At 37.2% G+C, this 18,081-nt stretch overlaps 1 protein-coding gene across 1 annotated transcript; it reads left to right on the top strand.

Moving 5' to 3' along the window:
- The first annotated feature begins 1,989 nt into the window (after nt 1-1,989).
- On the top strand, nt 1,990-2,952 carry LOC122750975 (olfactory receptor 10S1). Its single transcript, XM_043997863.1, has one exon. It carries the CDS (start codon nt 1,990-1,992, stop codon nt 2,950-2,952), a length of 963 nt encoding a protein of 320 aa, XP_043853798.1.
- Nucleotides 2,953-18,081: the final 15,129 nt, after the last annotated feature.

The following is an 18,081-nucleotide window of genomic DNA, read 5'->3' on the forward strand; positions in this document are numbered from 1 at the left end:
ACTAACTCTTCATGTGCCTTTTGACAAGCCACAGCTTTGCTTTCTCATCTGCAAAATGAGAAGCCTGGATTAGATGACTTCTAAGGTCTTTTCTTGTTACAACGTTCTATACAGTTATCCCTTCCACATCACATATTTCTTCATTGCAGTTTTGATATATTGTGGGTCTCCATAAGAAATTAAATGTGAATTTTGGGGGAAGTTTTGCAGAAGCCTCAGGCAATACACAAAAAATTTAAACGGTCAGAAATACATAAAATACATGTATAATACTGTAAAAATACATGCATAGTAATATAAACATAAAAGAAAAAGAAAAAAGTCAGACTTCTATGGTATGAAGGGAGGGCCAAAAAATTTTGCACACATTTTCCAGATCACAGGGGCGCCATGTCCCTAACCCCCACAATATGGAAGGTATAACTGTGTTACCATGAAACCCTATCCTATCTCTACCTGCTGAAAGTCGTTTAACCATTCTTGAAGGCCCAACTCAAATGCGACCCCCTCAGTGGGGTCTTCCTGAATTCTTCCAACTAGAAATAATCTCCCCTTCTTCTGAACTCTCAAAGGACTTTTACATTTTTTTAAAATCACTATTCACTTTGAATCATGTCAATTTGGCCCTCACAGTACTAAATCATAAGTTCCTTGATGTTGTCTTATTTGTCTTTGTAGACTTTTCATTTCTTAGTGTTTTATATACAGTAAGCACTAAATAAATATTTGTTTCGAATAAATGAGTGGTTAATTGACTTATTGAATGACATATATTAATATAGATCACAAGGAAAAGGAAAGAATAAAGATGACTGATTTCAGGTCTTAGCAATTAAGAGAATGATAGCTAGGGAAATTAAGAAAGCTGAAGACTATAGTAAAGCAGCTTATTGTAATTCACGTGAGAGGATTGAGATGAACTGCAAAAATTCTTATGATAATTATTTAGTCAACCCTCAAAGGTCTTATTGATACACTCAATGTTAGTGTAGATAGTTGCTTGATACTCTCCAGATGGTCTGACATAGCATAAACTCTTCTCTATGATGATGAGATAAAACCTGGACTGCAAATAATCAGGAGATGTGTCCAAGTTCCACCCAAAGCTTCCCAAGAGGCTGAATAGTATCCCCTAGGTGGCACATTAAGCATAAAACACTGCTCACTCAAAGCTTCAGAGCTGGAGAAGAAATCTGCAAAGAAAGGGAAGTCCAATAGCACCTAGAAGATAACTAGCTCAACTGGAGAGCTGCAAAGAGCTGGACTTGCAGTCCTACCTGGGCACACTGGCTCTCTGAGTGGGAAATTCAACTAAACATCGATGCCTGACATTCAAATGACTCAAATATGCCATTCTCAACATGAAGAATAAGACAGGAAGAAGAAAGAATAGCAAAATATTAGTGACCACTGACACCAGCCAGGTAACCCCATCTTCTGTCCCTTGTGACCACTTTGACTATGGAACAAGGTCACTATGTTGGTACCCTATGAAGGATCATATTCAAGGAGTGATAAAGTACTCTCTAAACTGTCTGTAAAAGCAAAAATAGTTCTAAAATTTAATTTGACTAATATTCAGTGCCTATTATGTGAAAAGGTACCTTTCCAGGCACTGAAGGGGGGAAATTTTATGATCCCTTCTATCATAAAATTTATAGGCTAATAGGATGACACACACACACCTACAAATAATTATGACATAAAATATATGGTAAATGCACCAGAGAAGGACAAAACAAAGTTCTATGTAAAGTCCAAAATGGAAGGTTACTTCTGAGGAGTAAAGGGGGTGGTGGCAAAGAGAGAGTTAGGAAAGACTTCCTGTTCATGGAGGAGGTAATATTTGAATTGCATTATGAGGATTTTATGGGAAGAGTTAAGATTCACAGTTAGAGCAAAGCTATTTGGGGCACTGAGTAAAGGGTAAGGAAATACATCAAGACAGTATAAGGCAATAACTCAGTTGTCATGATCAAGCAAGGAGCTATGGAGATAGAGTGGCTAAACCAAACATTGGTGACCCACTTCATTCTGGAGGGGCTGGCAAACACATCAGAGCACCCCATATTTTTCTTCTTCCTCTTCCTCCTCATCTACATCATCACTATAGTGGGGAACTTCTTCATCCTGCTGACAGTGAGCTTGGATCCTCATCTCCGCTCCCCCATGTACCACTTTCTGGGCCACCTGTCCTTCCTGGATGCTTGTCTGTCCACAGTGACTATTCCCAAGGTCCTGGCAGGGCTCCTAACTCCAGAAGGAAAGGTGATATCCTTTGGAGGCTGTGCTATACAGCTTTATTCCTTCCACTTCCTGGCCAGTACTGAATGCTTCCTATATACTGTCATGGCCTATGACCGATATTTGGCCATCAGTCAGCCACTGAGATACCCAGTTGTCATGAGTCAGCAGGTGTGTGCAGGGTTGGCGGGGACTACTTGGGTGACTGGTGCCATACATTCTGCTATTCATACCTCCCTCACCTTCCACCTGCCCTACTGTGGGCCTTCCCACATTGCCTACTTCTTCTGTGACATTCCTCCTGTCCTGAAGCTGGCTTGTACAGACACTGCACTCAATGAACTGGTCATGCTGGCTAACATTGGCATTGTTGCTGCAGGTTGCTTGTTACTCATCATCATCTCCTATGTCTTCATTGTGGCATCTGTGCTGAGGATTCGTACTGCAGATGGCCGTCGCCGTGCCTTTTCTACCTGCACAGCACACCTTACAGTGGTATTCCTCTACTACATGCCCCCAATATGTATCTATATTCAGCCTCAATCCAGTGAGGCAGGGGTAGGAGCCCCAGCTGTGTTCTATACAATTGTCACCCCCATGCTCAACCCCTTCATTTATACCTTGAGGAATAAAGAAGTGAAACGGGCTTTGAGAAGACTTCTGTGCCATGGGCCTAGAGAGTCACCCTCTGATAGTCCACCCCCCTGATATGTACTGTACCCCTTTTCCCTAACCCTTCCAATATAGCACCTGACCAACTATAATATGGCATCAAGATGGGAGCGAGCAGATCTACTTCAGTCCCAACTGTGAACTGAGGAAAGTCATTTTATGTCTCTAGGCTCATTTCTATCACCTGTAAAATATAATGTTTGGAGTAGATGCTTTCTAGGGTCTTTCCCTCTTTGGTTATTCTATGATTCTCTGGACTTGCAACAAGGATAGAGAACTTACTGATAATCTTATACCTTTGGGAATAGAACCTTCTTTGGCATCATGATTTTTGGAACTCTAAGCATTACTTAACCTTTATATGGGGAATAGGTGATGAAGTTCCATGAGGAGAGCTAGTAGCATGTTCTGGCCATGAGACTCAGCAATATATCAGTGTTGGGACTAATGGACTTGTATAGAGGCACTGACTGTCTCCACTTAGAAAGAGTCAGTGTGGTAGAATCAAAACAGCCCAGAACGGTTTTAGTCAGTGAATCTGGGTTCTGCTATATCCTTAAGAAAATCATTTTTCCTCTCTGGGCCTAACTTTTATCGCCTTTAAAATGAGGAGTTAGGAAAAGATGATTGATCTCTAAGACCCTTCTTGCTCTAAATATTATGCCTTTACAAGATCCCTCCATCCTCGACTTGAAAATATCACAGGCATCAGAGACTGCGAGAAATCATGAGTGACCTTAAGAGAAAGGTGAAACTATTGCTGGGAAAAGGGTTGAATTTAAAGCTGAGTAAAGACCTAGGAATACTCTTTTTTTTTTTTTTAAGTGAGTCAATTGGGGTTAAGTGACTTGCCCAGGGTCACACAGCTAGTAAGTGTTAAGTGTCTGAGGCCGGATTTGAACTCAGGTCCTCCTGAATCCAGGGCCGGTGCTTTTATCCACTGCGCCACCTAGCCGCCCCCCTAGGAATACTCTTAACATTTTTTTCCTGCTCCTAATTCTCCTTTAGCCAAGTCATAATACTTTCTAATAGAGCACATATTGAATGTAAACCTGATCTGCACCAGCAGCTTTTTGCAGAAAGGTAAAAAGCAACACCCATTAACATTTAGCCAGCTAATTCTTCCAGATAATTATCTTTCTCCTCCAGTGTTGAAAAAAGTGAACATCTAAAATCAACTTTCCCTTGAGCTGGCAGATGTGCCTATATCATATATGCTGGTCAAATCTGAAATAATGGGTCTGCCATCCCTTAGGGGACAACAGGGATTTTCTCATTGGTAAGAATGGGAGGTGGTGTGGCAAAGTGAATAGGAAACTGGCCTTAGAGTCAAGAAACCCTAGTTCAAGTCTTACTTTTGCCACATACTAGCTGTGGGACCTTAGGCAAATTATTTAACCTTTCAGTGCCCCTAGGCAAATCTCTAAGACTCTAAATTGATTATCTGCTTTGGTGAAGACATTTCTTAGTGGGCATTTTCTATATAGAAGAAGAAATTCAATTCTAGAATACAAAGACAAGTCTTTCCTAACTTTAGACCCTATTTTCTCTCCATTATATTATGCTTATTCCCAAGAAGGAAATTTACCTTAAGAAAATAAAGGCATCGGAGTTGTTGTTTAAGGAAGCTGAAAGATAAGAAATTTATTTTCACATCTTGTCTTCTTAAAAATGCAAAGTACTAACAGACATTTTTTTTTCATCATTGAAGGGGAAAGAAGAAAGTTGCAAAAGAAGAGAATGTAATAAACAGAAGAGAAAGCAAGAAGGGAAAATTTTAGGAAGTATAACAGGGTAGAGTTTGGGAAAGAGTTGGCAAGGACAAATTCAGATATCAGTGTGCTCATTTCAAATCTGTCTATCAAAATTATTGAAAGTTCTCTGAAAGGTGGGGAGGGGGAAAGTGATTGGCAAAAGACACTTCCCCTCCAAATGAACATACAAATGACTATGTACATGGGGAAATAGCTGTCTATAGTATTAACTTAACTAGAACTGAAAATATCCACTTTCCACTGTTTTAATTTTCTTCTTGCTATGAATTTTCTTTCTGAACTTTATAGTTTACAAAATACTTTCCTCAAATCATCCCAGGTGAAAAAGAAAAAAGAAGTAACAGGAATACTATGGATTCCTGCTCTTCCCTCTCTCATTTAGTTTTCCTTCCTTTATATTTGCCTATACAATTTGTATACCCAATAGGAATTCCCTACTCTTATGGACCATAGCCTCTGTTCTTTCCATAGTTATTCCATAAGTGATGTATCCAGATATATTCACTATTTCCCTTCTTTTCCCTTTATGGCTTCATGCTGCTGTGGATATTCCATAAAGGTTAACTGATGACTTTAAGATCCATTTTTTTCACTTAAGCAAATATTGCCTTGTATTGTAATCTAAATATTTACCATGTATATTCCTTGTAGTCTCCTTAACTAGGGCATAAATTCATTGATGTCAGGGACTATCTGATATATTTCTCTTGGGTACCTTGTAGCACCTGTTGCAGAATGGATTAACTAGTGGATGCTCAGTAGGTGTGTACCAGAGCCAGTTCCAATCAGCCTATGAGAGTAGATTGCTGTATTTTCAGTGTGAACTTTACATTTCTGAAATGAACAAATACTACAAATCAGGAAGGTTTTCAAAAATTTCTTAAGAGAGTGTTGGCAAAAATGTTAGTAATTCAAATTAAATGTAAAAGTGTATTGTGTGGCTTTTCGATTCCGTGCTGGTCTCAAGGTCCCAGCGTTTCCGGACGTCAAGACAGAGCCGTTGTGCGCAAGCACGCCCTTACAACTTCTGCAGTCCCTCCCCCTCGTGTAAAAACTGCCAATAAAGAAGTTTCCAAAGGTCTCAAAACAAAAAAAAAGTATATTGTGTGTATAATTTTTTTTCCAGAAAGCTTGTCATTTACCTGTACACTTTGGGTGCTCAGCAAATAATTATTGGTTGAATGCATAAATGAATGAATTAATAAAATTTGGAACACAGAGATTAAACCTATGGGTATAGTCAGATGTGTTTACAACTCAGAAAGAAGAGAATAGTGTTGGCACCATCACTTTCCTTCTTTTTCTTCAAGTTCTTGTACATATTTAGGTTTGGAAGTTTGGATAGGATTTGCTGAGATTATGGTTGGGATAATAAAGACTACAGAAGATATGAAGGAGTGAGAAACATCAGAAAATCAAGGAAAGAGAATTTCTGTTGGGACATAGATCTATCAATAGTTCAACACCTTTTCCCCAAGTCATATTTCTAATAAGAAAAGGACACAGACAAGTATCATCCTTGTGTAAAGTGTTTGTCAGAGAACCTAAGGGAGCACTTTTACACAGATTATGTAGGGAATCTATCATAACTAGTTTCTATATAGGTAAGCCCTATTGCTATGGGCCTTTCATAGGACAGGAAAGTGATTATTACATAGAAAACACTTAATGAAAATTTACTCATATTAGTGTAATCATGTCTAAAAATAAAAGATTTCAGTAGAAACATTTGCAGTCAAATAGTGAATGTGTTGAAATAAATAGGTTTATCTATTTATTATAGCACTTAAACTGCTCATATCTGGACACTTTGTTTTAGGAAAAAACTAACTAGCTGGAGCCCATCAAGAGAAGATGAACAAACATATTGAGAACTCTAAGTAATATGATATAAGAATGAATTAAAAGAGTTAGGGATGTTTAACTTAGAGAAGAACAGACTTGAAGAGGGCTGTGGGAGGATGGGGTGATATGACTGTTGTCTTCAGAGTCTATCATGTAGGAAGAGAATAGGTCTTCTTGTTCTCAGAAGGCAAAATTAAGAACAATGTATGGAAGTTTATTTGGAAACAAAATGAGGAAAAACTCCCTAATTATTAGAACTATCTAGAAATGGAATAGGCTACCTAACGAGGTAATGAGTTCCCTAGCACTGAAGATTTTTAGGCATGCTAAAGAGAGGATTCCTACATCAGGTCCAGGTCTAAGTAGGTAACCTCAAAAGACTCCTTTAACTCTAAGATTCAAGGATTCTACATGTTATCTAACATATGTGATTTTGTTCCCCTTCCTCTGTCAGCAGTGTTACTCAATCTACTTGAAAATAATAAAACTATATTTCTTTAACATTATCCAATTATTTAGACTCTTCATTGATATTACTGTAGTTTTTTCTTTGCTTCTTCCCCCTCCCCATTCAAATAACTTTTACTATAAGGGCTTGACTATTGAATCCTTGAAGGCAGTTTTAAAAAGAGTAAAAGGCAGAGAATTAGTACCACAATGAAGCAGTAATTGTGTAGAGGTGGTGGAGGCACATCACAGGTATAAGGGAACAGGACAGAAAACAAAAACAAAGAGTAATTGAGCTTAAACTGATGTCACTAACTTTTTGTTTGACCTTGGGCATGTTTCTTTCTTTTCTTTTCTTTTTTTTTAGTGAGGCAACTGGGGTTAAATGACTTGCCCAGGGTCACACAGCTAGTAAGTGTTAAGTGTCTGAGGCTGGATTTGAACTCAGGTACTCCTGACTCCAGGGCTGGTGCTCTATCCACTGCACCACCTAGCTGCCCCTTTGGGCATGTTTCTTAACCCCTATTATCCACTGTTTCCTCATTTATATAATTGGTAATTAGAACTCACTAGATAAATTTTTTTTGGTGGGGCAATGGGGGTTAAGTGACTTGCCCAAGGTCACACAGCTAGTAAGTGTCAAATGTCTAAGGCTGAATTTGAACTCAGGTACTCCTGAATCCAGGGCCAGTGCTTTATCCACTGTACCACCTAGCTGACCCTCTCACTATATAATTTCTTAAGTCTCCCTAAGAAAATGTTGGAAAGGAGAGAGCAAGAGAAGAAGAAAAGAGAAGGAAATATAAGTAAAGGAAAGGGGGCCAAAGGGAAAGAAAATATGATGTTAAAAGGGAGAAAGAGGGCAAAAAAGGCACATGGTAGGAGTAGGGGGAATGGGAGAAAAACATATGAAAAGGAAAAAGTGAAAGGAATAAAAGAGACACCCTATGAAGAAGAATAGAAGAATATGGAAAGGCCCAAGGAGCATCCTCATAGAAATAAAATGTTACTTCATGCCTCAAACTTCAGTGCTTTAAAAGATTTTAAATTTTATTGCTATAAGCTGGGTGGCCTGCCTGCCTACTCAGGATAAAAAAAGCTACTTAAAAATATCTGTTGTTTAAAGTATGGTACAATTTTGCTTAGACACTGCAAATGAACATTGGTCTGGACCAATTAAACAGGAAGAAGAAAGTAGGATAGATGGCCATTGAGGAATTGCATTTTTTTTTTTTTTAGTGAGGCAATTGGGGTTAAGTGACTTGCCCAGGGTCACACAGCTAGTAAGTGTTAAGTGTCTGAGGCTGGATTTGAACTCAGGTACTCCTGAATCCAGGGCCGGTGCTTAACCCACTGTGCCACCTAGCTGCCCCTGAGGAATTGCATTTTTAACATCCTCAAGTTTCTCCCCCATATGAAAGCCCATCTTTTATACATAAATAGGCTTCTAGTAATGTTGTATAGCTGCTAATCATGGGACTTTACAGTTTCTGAACAACTGAAGTAGAGAATCACCCAATGGACAATGGAAAAGTGAGATTGCTAGATGATTTGCTTAGGGTTATACAACTAGTATGTACCAGAGGCAACACTTGAACCCAAACTTTCCTGACACTGTATCTAACTTCATGAACCTCCGAAATCCAAAATCTTTAAAATAAAATTTGTCAAGAAATATTGTTGTATGAATTTCCACTAAAAATAAAGAGGAGGAAATGACACATTTGTCGGGGAATGTGAAGACATATGTATGTGCATACATATACATATATACACACAACTATCTATATGTATATATAGGATATATACACACACACATCCATATCTAGCTAGCTAGCTAGCTATCCATCCATGCATATATACACATACACAGATATGTACATATATACATCCATATATTCATTTATACATGTAAATTTGCATGTACAAATGTATGTATATATGCATGTATACATGTATTTAATTGACTATAGCATTTTTCTAAAGTTTTTATGTGCCAGTCTGTGCTTAGTGCTAGAGATACAAGGAAAGGCAAAAGATAATCTCTGCTCTCAAGGAGCTAACAACCTAATGGGAGAGACAATATGCAAACAAGTATGTACAAACAAGATATGTACAAGATAAATTTGAAATAATTAATATGAGAAAATCGTTAGAATTGAGGGGGAATAGAAATGGTAGAAGTTTAGTTGGGACTTGAAGGAAGCATGGAAGTGGAAATGAGAAGGATAAGAATTCTAAGCGTGAGAAATATCCAGTGAAAATGCCCAGAGTCAAGAGTTTCTGGTTTGAGGAACACTAACTCAGGTTACAGTGAAAATGTAAAAGGATTGGCTGGTGGCGAGGGATAGGGGAGGTGGGAAATAAGCTTTTAGATAGCACCTACTATGTGTCAGGCACTAAGCTAAGTGCTTTACAAATATTACTTCATTTGATTCTCGCAAAAACTCTGCAATGTAAGTGCTATTATCCCCATTTTTTACAATTAAGGAAACTGGGGCAGAGAGAGGTCAAGCAACTTCCCTGAGGTCACACAGCTAGTAAGTGTTTGAGGCTAGATTTGAACTCATGTCTTCCTGACTTAGCATTTAGCTGCCTCTACACATAGAATGAAGAACCTAATAACACATAAGAAAGGATTTCTATGCAGGAGAGGAACAAGTTTCTAGAAAGAAAGGGAAGGGATTTAAAAAGTAGCAAGATTTAAAATAACCAGAAACAAATCCTTCTTGTCTTTGAGATCCTGAGGTAAATTTTTGAACAGGTTATTGAATCTTTCTCATTTGAAATTACAGTATTAAGAAAAAAGTGATACCTTAGTGGAAATCCTATAAACCTAAAGTTTCTCTCACCATCCTAAGCTTCCAAAGCAAAATCAGATTCATCAGAGAAAAATCCAGATGCACTGAGAGGTAGTAATGAATGGTGGGAGTGAGGTCCTAGAGCTGCCCTATTCCTACTCTCCCACCCCTTTCTTATTTCTAATTTGAGGCATTTGGCCTATCTTTATTAGCACAAAATACTATCAGCTAAACTTTATTTGACTATGGGAACTTTTTGTTAAAGGGAGCTGACTCAGAACCATGTAACCCATGAGCACTCAGGACATGGTATTATTTGCATATGATAAAGTTACTTCAACCTTTCTGCAACTCATTCTATCCCTACCCTCATTTCTCACTTTACATTTGACTATAAAGGAATCCAAGTACACTTATTTCTTAGTGTTTCCTATATAATCTTAGGTACCCTTCTTCTGCCTATCAAAATCACTTAGCTAGAGAGCAAATGGTGTTTGACAGTAGAGGTGAGAGATATGTTGAGTTACAGGTGTTTTTTCCCTTCCTCAGCCCCAAGGTTTTCCTCTATCTGGAATTCTAGCTTCTCCCTCTGGCTTTAATTTTTAAAGTAATTAGCAAGGGGGAAGATAATAAAACTCTCCTCATTAACTATGTTATTTTCAAGTGTGTTGCAAAGAATGCAATTAAAAACCCAAGATTTGTAAGTCGAAGGTGAAGATTTAATAAGTTCCCTGGGGGATCCAAAGTTATTACAAAGCACTGAGCCCGAATCTCCCTGGGTCTTCACATTAACCTACGGAGTATTTGTGTGTAGTAGTAGTGTCTTGTCCTTCACTTTCTCAATTACTGGGTAAGTTCAGGCTATGACAAGAAATCTTGGTCTCATAGGATCCTAGATCAAGAACTTGAAGGGACATCAGGGACCATCTAGTGCAAAACTTTCACTTTACACTTGAGGAAACCAGTTCCCAGGGAGGTTTAAGTGGGTTTAATTGGCTTGTCCAAGATCAGAAATGTGCTAGGCCATATGAGTTTGGCTTTGAATCTAGACCTTCTGACTCCCAAATTAGTGCTTTTTCTTCTGTACTATACTTCCTTCTCATAATCTATGTTGTCCTTCAATATCACTGAGGACATAGTGCCTTAACCTTCCTCAACAGTGATCTGAGTGTCTACAATTTTATAAAACAACTTTCATTAAACCTAATTCCCTTTAATAGCCATGTGGGCCCATTTCTCATCATTCTGATTCCAGATGGTATAATATAACAAAGGGAATAGAAAGGAAGCATGGACAGGTAACACCACTGACATTCATGGCTATTACAATTACAGTTGTGCCTTATTTGAGCAATCTTAATATAAATAGAAATCTGGATTTATATAAAGATTAAATAATTCCTCTTTGTAATGTTTTCTTTGAAGATTCCTTTAAGGAATTGAATTCCCTAGTTCCTTGACTTCACCTTTCAAATACGTTGAGTCAATCTTTATTTATAAAAAATTTGATTTACATAAATATTCATGTCTATATCCATTTTAGTTTTTTTTTTTCTGGAGCAATGAGGGTTAAGTGACTTGCTTGAGGGTAACACAGCTAGTAAGTGTTAAGAACTCAGGTTCTCCTGAATCAAGGGCTGGTGCTTTATCTACTGTACCACCTAGTTGCCCCTATATCCATTTTATAAAGCTAGATCATCCCATTTTGAAATCAACAATGACTCTAGCTTCATAGAATTCAAATTTGTAGGGCTGGACAAGACTTGTTCAACAATGTTCAGCAAATATATCTGAATCACCTATTTTGTCTGAGGATCATCTACTTCAACCCGTTTCTCTCACTGATTAAGGAACTTGTAAAGAGTTACAATGATTTGTCCAAAGTCTCTTGGCGAATGTCAAGTCTCTAGAGTTGGAGTCTCCTGATGTCTAATCCAGACTCTTTCTATTATAGCAGAAAGCATGCTACTTCAGAAAACAAGTCTTCTTGATGAAACAGCAAGTTAAACAGAGAGAAAGCATGTTATTCAAGGTTACATGCTTTACATTTCTTCTCTAACAGTAAGATGTAAGATGACTCTGCTCATAAATTCCTCAGGAACATTACTGGGCCAACCAGAGGAATAAATTTTAGAGAGGTGAGACTTGAGGTAGGAAGAATAATTAGAAAGCATAGGCTGGAATCAGGATGGTGGTTCTGTGAGTTTGAAAAAGGGGGCATATTTGAGAGATTATAGAAATGTAGAAGTCTATAAGACTTAGAGAGAAATTGATTGGATATGTAGGATGAGGGAGATTTAGATTGAAATATGACTCTTAGGTGACTAAAAGCATGATGGCGAAGTATGGAAAAATAGGGAAGTTTGAAAGAGTGGTGGGTATGTGACAAAAATACATTCTGTTTGGGAGATATTGAGTTTGAAGTGTCTATGGGACATCCAGTTCTATGTATCAAATAGGCATTTGCTTATAGATTAAATGTGAAGAGAAAGAATAGGGCTAGAAATAGAAATCTGATAATCATTTGCAAAAAAATGAAAAAATAATTAAGTGCTTATGAAATGCCAAGCACTATGGTGACCACTAAGGATTATAAAGACCACCTTCTCTTAAAGAATTCACATTCTAATTAGTAGAGATAATACATATAGGAGAGTTCACCAAAAAAATAGATGTTAGTTCTCCAAGGTTGAGATAGAGTAACGATGGATCAAATTGTAATCTCTGTGAATATGGAGGGCATTATGTCAAGGGCTAGTGGTCAGTGGGCCACAGAAGCAGGTCACCTCATAATGTCTCATAGTTTGGAACTAATAAATTCATGGGTACTGATGAGCTCACCATCATCATTAAAATCATCACCATTCAAAAGCATTGATAAAACACCTCCATGTGAATTATCCTGAACTAGGATATTTATGAGTGCTAACTATGCTATGAATCTTAGAAGGGAAGAATTCTTTCTTTATATGAACTTGAAATGAACAGTCAAGGACATTGAAATATAGGTACATGGTGCCAAAATCAGAGATAGACAAAGCACAGAAAGAAAAACAGACAAGTATGTCTAATAAGTATTACTATAGAGATTTCAAGTAAAATGTTTAGCATGTAGGCTATGACCTCAGACACTTGACACTTACTAGCTTTGTGACCCTGGGCAAGTCACTTAACCCTCATTTCCCTGCCAAAAAGAAAAAAGAAAAAAAAAGAAATAGATCTTTCCTTAAAATAGTAAGTATTATCTTTCTAAAATGAAATACAACTAATATTTGTATTTAGGTATAAGGTTTGCAAAGTTATTTTATGTTTATTAGTACATTTGATCTTTGCAATAACCCTGTACAGGAGGCACTATTATTATTCCTATTTTACAAATGAAGGAACTGAGGCTGAGAAAAGTTAAGTGATTTTCTCAGTGTCACATGACTAGTAAGTGACTCAAATAGGATATTTGAAATAAAGTGTTCCAGACTCCAAGCCCAACACTCTATCCATTATGTTGCCTAGCTATCCCATTACAAGTAATGGAAAAAAGTTAGAGACTTCTCAACAAGAACAAACATTTTATGTAATTGAGAAGATTTAGAGGGCTTATCTGTAAGATCAGGAATAAAACACACATGCCAATTACTATTTAACAATCTTAGAATCACTAACTGTAGCAATAAAGATTAGAAACTGAGGGAACAAGCAAAGACAAAGAGGAAAGAAAAGTATAGTTTTTGCAGATGATATGACGATTTATTTAGAAAATTCTAAAGAGTCAATAAAAATTAGTTGGAACAATTCATGAATGCAGCAAATATACAGAATATAAAATAAGTCCACATAGAGTATATACATGCATATATACATATACATACTGTATGGTCTGAAATTCTAGCTGTGATGTCTAAAATCTAATGAGTGGTTGCCTTAAATTAGAAGCTTTAGCAAGAGTTTAGACTTTTAAGTATTTATTTATTTATTTTTGTGAGGCAATTGGGGTTAAGTGACTTGCCCAGGGTCACACAACTAGTAAGTGTTAAGTGTCTGAGGCTGGATTTGAACTCAGTTCCTCCTGAATCCAGGGCCGGTACTCTATCCATTGTACCCACCTAGCTGCCCCTAAATAAGTGAAGTTTTTTTTTTTTTGGGGGGCAATGAGGGTGAAGTGACTTGCCCAAGGTCACACAGCTAGTAAGTGTCAAGTGTCTAAGGCTGGATTTGAACTGAGGTCCTCCTGAATCCAGGGCTGGTACTTTATCCACTGCACCACCTAGCTGCCCCTCAAGTATTTATTAAAGTGCATTAGAAGTTAGTGAAGAGAGAGAGAGAGAGAGAGAGAGAGAGAGAGAGACATGTAAAACAGCCTTCATCTAAATATCTCTAAGAGCCAGCCTCCAATCTCCCACCAAGCCCAAGTCCAGAACTGAAAAGACCTGGCTTCTTCTGTGGCTTCTCCCAGAATCCTCCTGTGAAACAGGAAATAGGGCTGTCCACACACACACACACACAGCTCCAAGCTAATTGACTGGTAACACTGATTGACAGGACCCACAGGCGGCAGACATCATTTCTGGACGCTAAGTCACATGTGTTCTTTTCATGGTAGAGCTTCTCTGTAATATCTTTCTCAGAAGGTTGGTAGTGCTCTAATTCTCACAACACACACACACACACACACATACACATATTACCAACAAAACCTAGTAAGAAGAGCTAGAAAGAGAAATTCCATTCAAAATAATTATGGACGGTATAAAATATTTGAGATCCTGTATACAAAAATACAGACTGAAACTATATGAATCCAACTATAAACACTCTGCATAAATACAGACATAAACAATTAAAGAAATATTACTAATGAATAGACAGAACCAATATAACAAAAATAAATTAACATGTATATTGCTGTATAGTAACAAACTACCAAAGAATAATGGTACGAAGTTAGAAAAGTTATAGCAAAATTCATATAGAGGAATAAAAGTTCATGAGCCCCAAGGGTAATAATTTTAAAATCGAGAAAGAAGGGGTTACTTGAATACCAGATATCAAACTATATTACAAAGCAGTAATTAGTAATACAAATAGACAAACAACAATTTTGTATTGGTTAAAAAATAGTGAGGTCACCTCCCCCATATCAGTCCCCCCACCTCAATTATCACTGTCCCTATCTGAACTTCCCTATGGGGTAAGATAGATTTCTGTATCAAACTGTGTTTATTTGTTGTTCTCTCTTTGCGCTAACTTTGATAAGAGTATGGTTTAATGGGGGGGCAGCTAGGTGGCGCAGTGGATAAAGCACTGGCACTGGATTCAGGAGTACTTGAGTTCAAATTCGGCCTCAGACACTTGACACTTACTAGCTGTGTGACCCTGGGCAAGTCACTTAACCCCCATTGCCCTGCAAAAACAAAAAACAAACAAAAAAAGAGTATGGTTTAATCTTTGCCCATGTCCCCTATCTTCCTCTCCATTATTGTATTTTATTTATTTATTTAAAAAAATTTTTATGCTTCTTTGTGTATGTCTGTGTGTTCACCCCATTCAATTTCTCCTTTCCTACTTCTTCCATGCAATTTCTTTTTAACCCTTCATTCTATTTTCTATGGTGTTGTATCATTAATGTCACCTTATGATCACATATCTGTCTACATAAACTCTAATCATTCTTATATTACATTTTTTTAGACTTACAAAATATTATCATACCTTAAATATTACCTTATGACAACAAGCTCTTTACATATACTCCTAATTGTATTAAAATTACTTTAAAAATAAAATTATTGAGAATTACAAATATTCTTTTATCATACAGAACTAGAAATAGTGTAACCTTTTAAAATTTCTTACAGTTTTTCATTCTTGTTTCTTTTTTACCTTTTTATGTTTCACTTGAATCATGTACTTATGTTTCACTTAAACCTCATATTTGGAAGTCATTTCCTATTCAGCTCTGGCCTTTTAATAGAAAATGCTTTAAATTCCTCTATTTTGTTAAATGTCTATTTTCCCCCTGAAAGATTATATTCAGTTTTGCTTGGTATGTAAACCTAACTCCTCTGCCTTCCAGTATATTATATTCCAAGCCCTGCAATTTTTTAATGTGGAAGCTGCCAAATCCTGTGTAATTCTGACTGTAGCTCCATGGTATATGAATTGTTTCTTTTTGGTTGCTTGCAATACCTTTTCTTTGATCTGTGAGTTTTGAAATTTGGCTCCTGGGAGTTTTCATTTTGGGATCTCTTTCAGGCAGTGATTGGTAGATTTTTTCAGTATCTATTTTGCCCTCTGGTTCTAATATTTCAGAGAAATTTTCCTTGATAATTTCTTGAAAGATATTGTCCAGGCTTTTTTTTTTTGGTCATATCTTTCAGGTAGTCCAATAATTCTTATATTATCTTTCCTGGATCTATTCTCTAGGTCAGTTGTTTTCTCAGAGAAATTTTACATTTTCTTTTATTTTTTGCTTTTCTGATTTTGTTTTATTGCATCTTGATGTCTTAAAGAATCATTAGTTTTCATTTGTTCAATTTTAATTGTTTTTTTTTTTAGATTTTAATCTTTAATTAATCAATTTATTTTTTGCAGGGCGATGAGGGTTAAGTGACTTGCCCAGGGTCATATAGCTAGTAAGTGTCAAGTGCCTGAGGCTGGATTTGAACTCAGGTCCTCCTGAATCTAGGGTTGGTGCTTTATCCACCATGCCACCTAGCTGCCCTGCAATTTTAATTTTTAAAGAATTATTTTCATTTACTTTTTGCAATTTCTTTTCCAATTGGCCAAATCTGTTCCTTAGGGAATTATTTTCCTTAGTGATTTTTTTTTTGCATTTTTATATTATTATTTCGTATTTCTTTTTCATGGTTCTGATGTATCACTTCCAATATTTCTTCAACCTCTCTAATTTGTTTTTCCTTTTTAAGATCTTCCAGGAATTTATTTTAGGCCTGAAACCAATTTTTACTTCTCTTTGAAGGTTCGCCTGTGGTCATTTTGTTACTATCCTCCTCTATATTTGTGTCTTGAGATTTCCTTTTATTGAAGTAGCTGTGAATAGTCAAATTTTTTCATTGTTGTTTTTCATTTTTTTTTTACTCATTTTGTGTCAGCCAGGTCTTGGAGGAGTGATCCCTTTGATCTTCAGGCCCTGGGGTGGCAACCTGCTGCAGGGTTGTTATGGTAACCAGTTACTCTGTTAACAGGTCCTTGAAGGGTAATTTTGTTGTGATCTGCTGAATCCCTGGAGCTGGTTTGCTTTGGAAATAGTCTTTCTGCTGGGAGGTCTCAGGGATGGGAATCTGTTGCTGACCTGCTTGGGCAGGACTTCACTACTGTTCAGCAGGCTCAGAGGTCTGCTGTAGGCCCTGGCTGAGAGTCCAGAAGCTGTTGCTGTTGCTGCTGCTCCTGGACCTCACCTTACTCCCACCCAGGTAAGACAGACCTTTCCTGCCAGGCTGCTAGATTGTTTCCCTGTTCCTCAGTGAGTTCAGAGGCAGTTTTATGTCAGTGTAGAGGGGAAATCTGGAAGAGCTGCAGTGGGTCGCTTCCTTGGCCATCTTGGCTCTGAACTTCACTTTTTAAAGGAGACATGTAGAAAACAGAATAAAATAATTAAAACCTAAACTTTTTTTTCCTCATAAACCATTGTCAGTACAGAGTAATTGCTCTGGTTATCATCATCACCATCAGTGTCACCATCATTGTCATCATCATGATTCCTCACATTTGTATTTGTCTTTATAGTTATCTAAACACTCTTTAATGCATTGTCTCATTTGATTCTCATAATGACTCTAAGAGTTAAAATTGATAAATGATCTTATCCCCATTTTATAGATATGCCTAATAGTTTTTCAAGAAGTTAATCAACATTCCCTAATTCATAAAACTAGTCCATGATAGGACTAGTCAGGGACTGAAGATTAGTCTAGCACTAGTCTAGGACTAGATAGGACTGAGTTTAGGACTCAGACATAGGTGTTCTGATTCAAAATCCATTTTGTCTCATCTATACCTAGCTTCTATTCAATTATAATAATACCTTTCATTTTAGCAATGTTTTATGCTCTAGTAATAGACACACCCTTTATTTTATTTGATATATCAGAAGACCCTTATAGAAAAATACAGGAGTAGATGTCATTGTTCTATTTGACAAAAAAAGAACCTAAAGAAAAGAGAAGAGGGGGCAGCTAGGTGGTGCAGTGAATAAGCACCGACTCTGGAGTCAGGAGGACCTGAGTTCAAATCCGGCCTCAGACACCTGGCACTTACTCACTGTGTGACCTTGGGCAAAT

Source organism: Dromiciops gliroides, chromosome 3 (genome assembly GCF_019393635.1).
Source record: "Dromiciops gliroides isolate mDroGli1 chromosome 3, mDroGli1.pri, whole genome shotgun sequence".
NCBI lineage: Eukaryota > Metazoa > Chordata > Mammalia > Microbiotheria > Microbiotheriidae > Dromiciops > Dromiciops gliroides.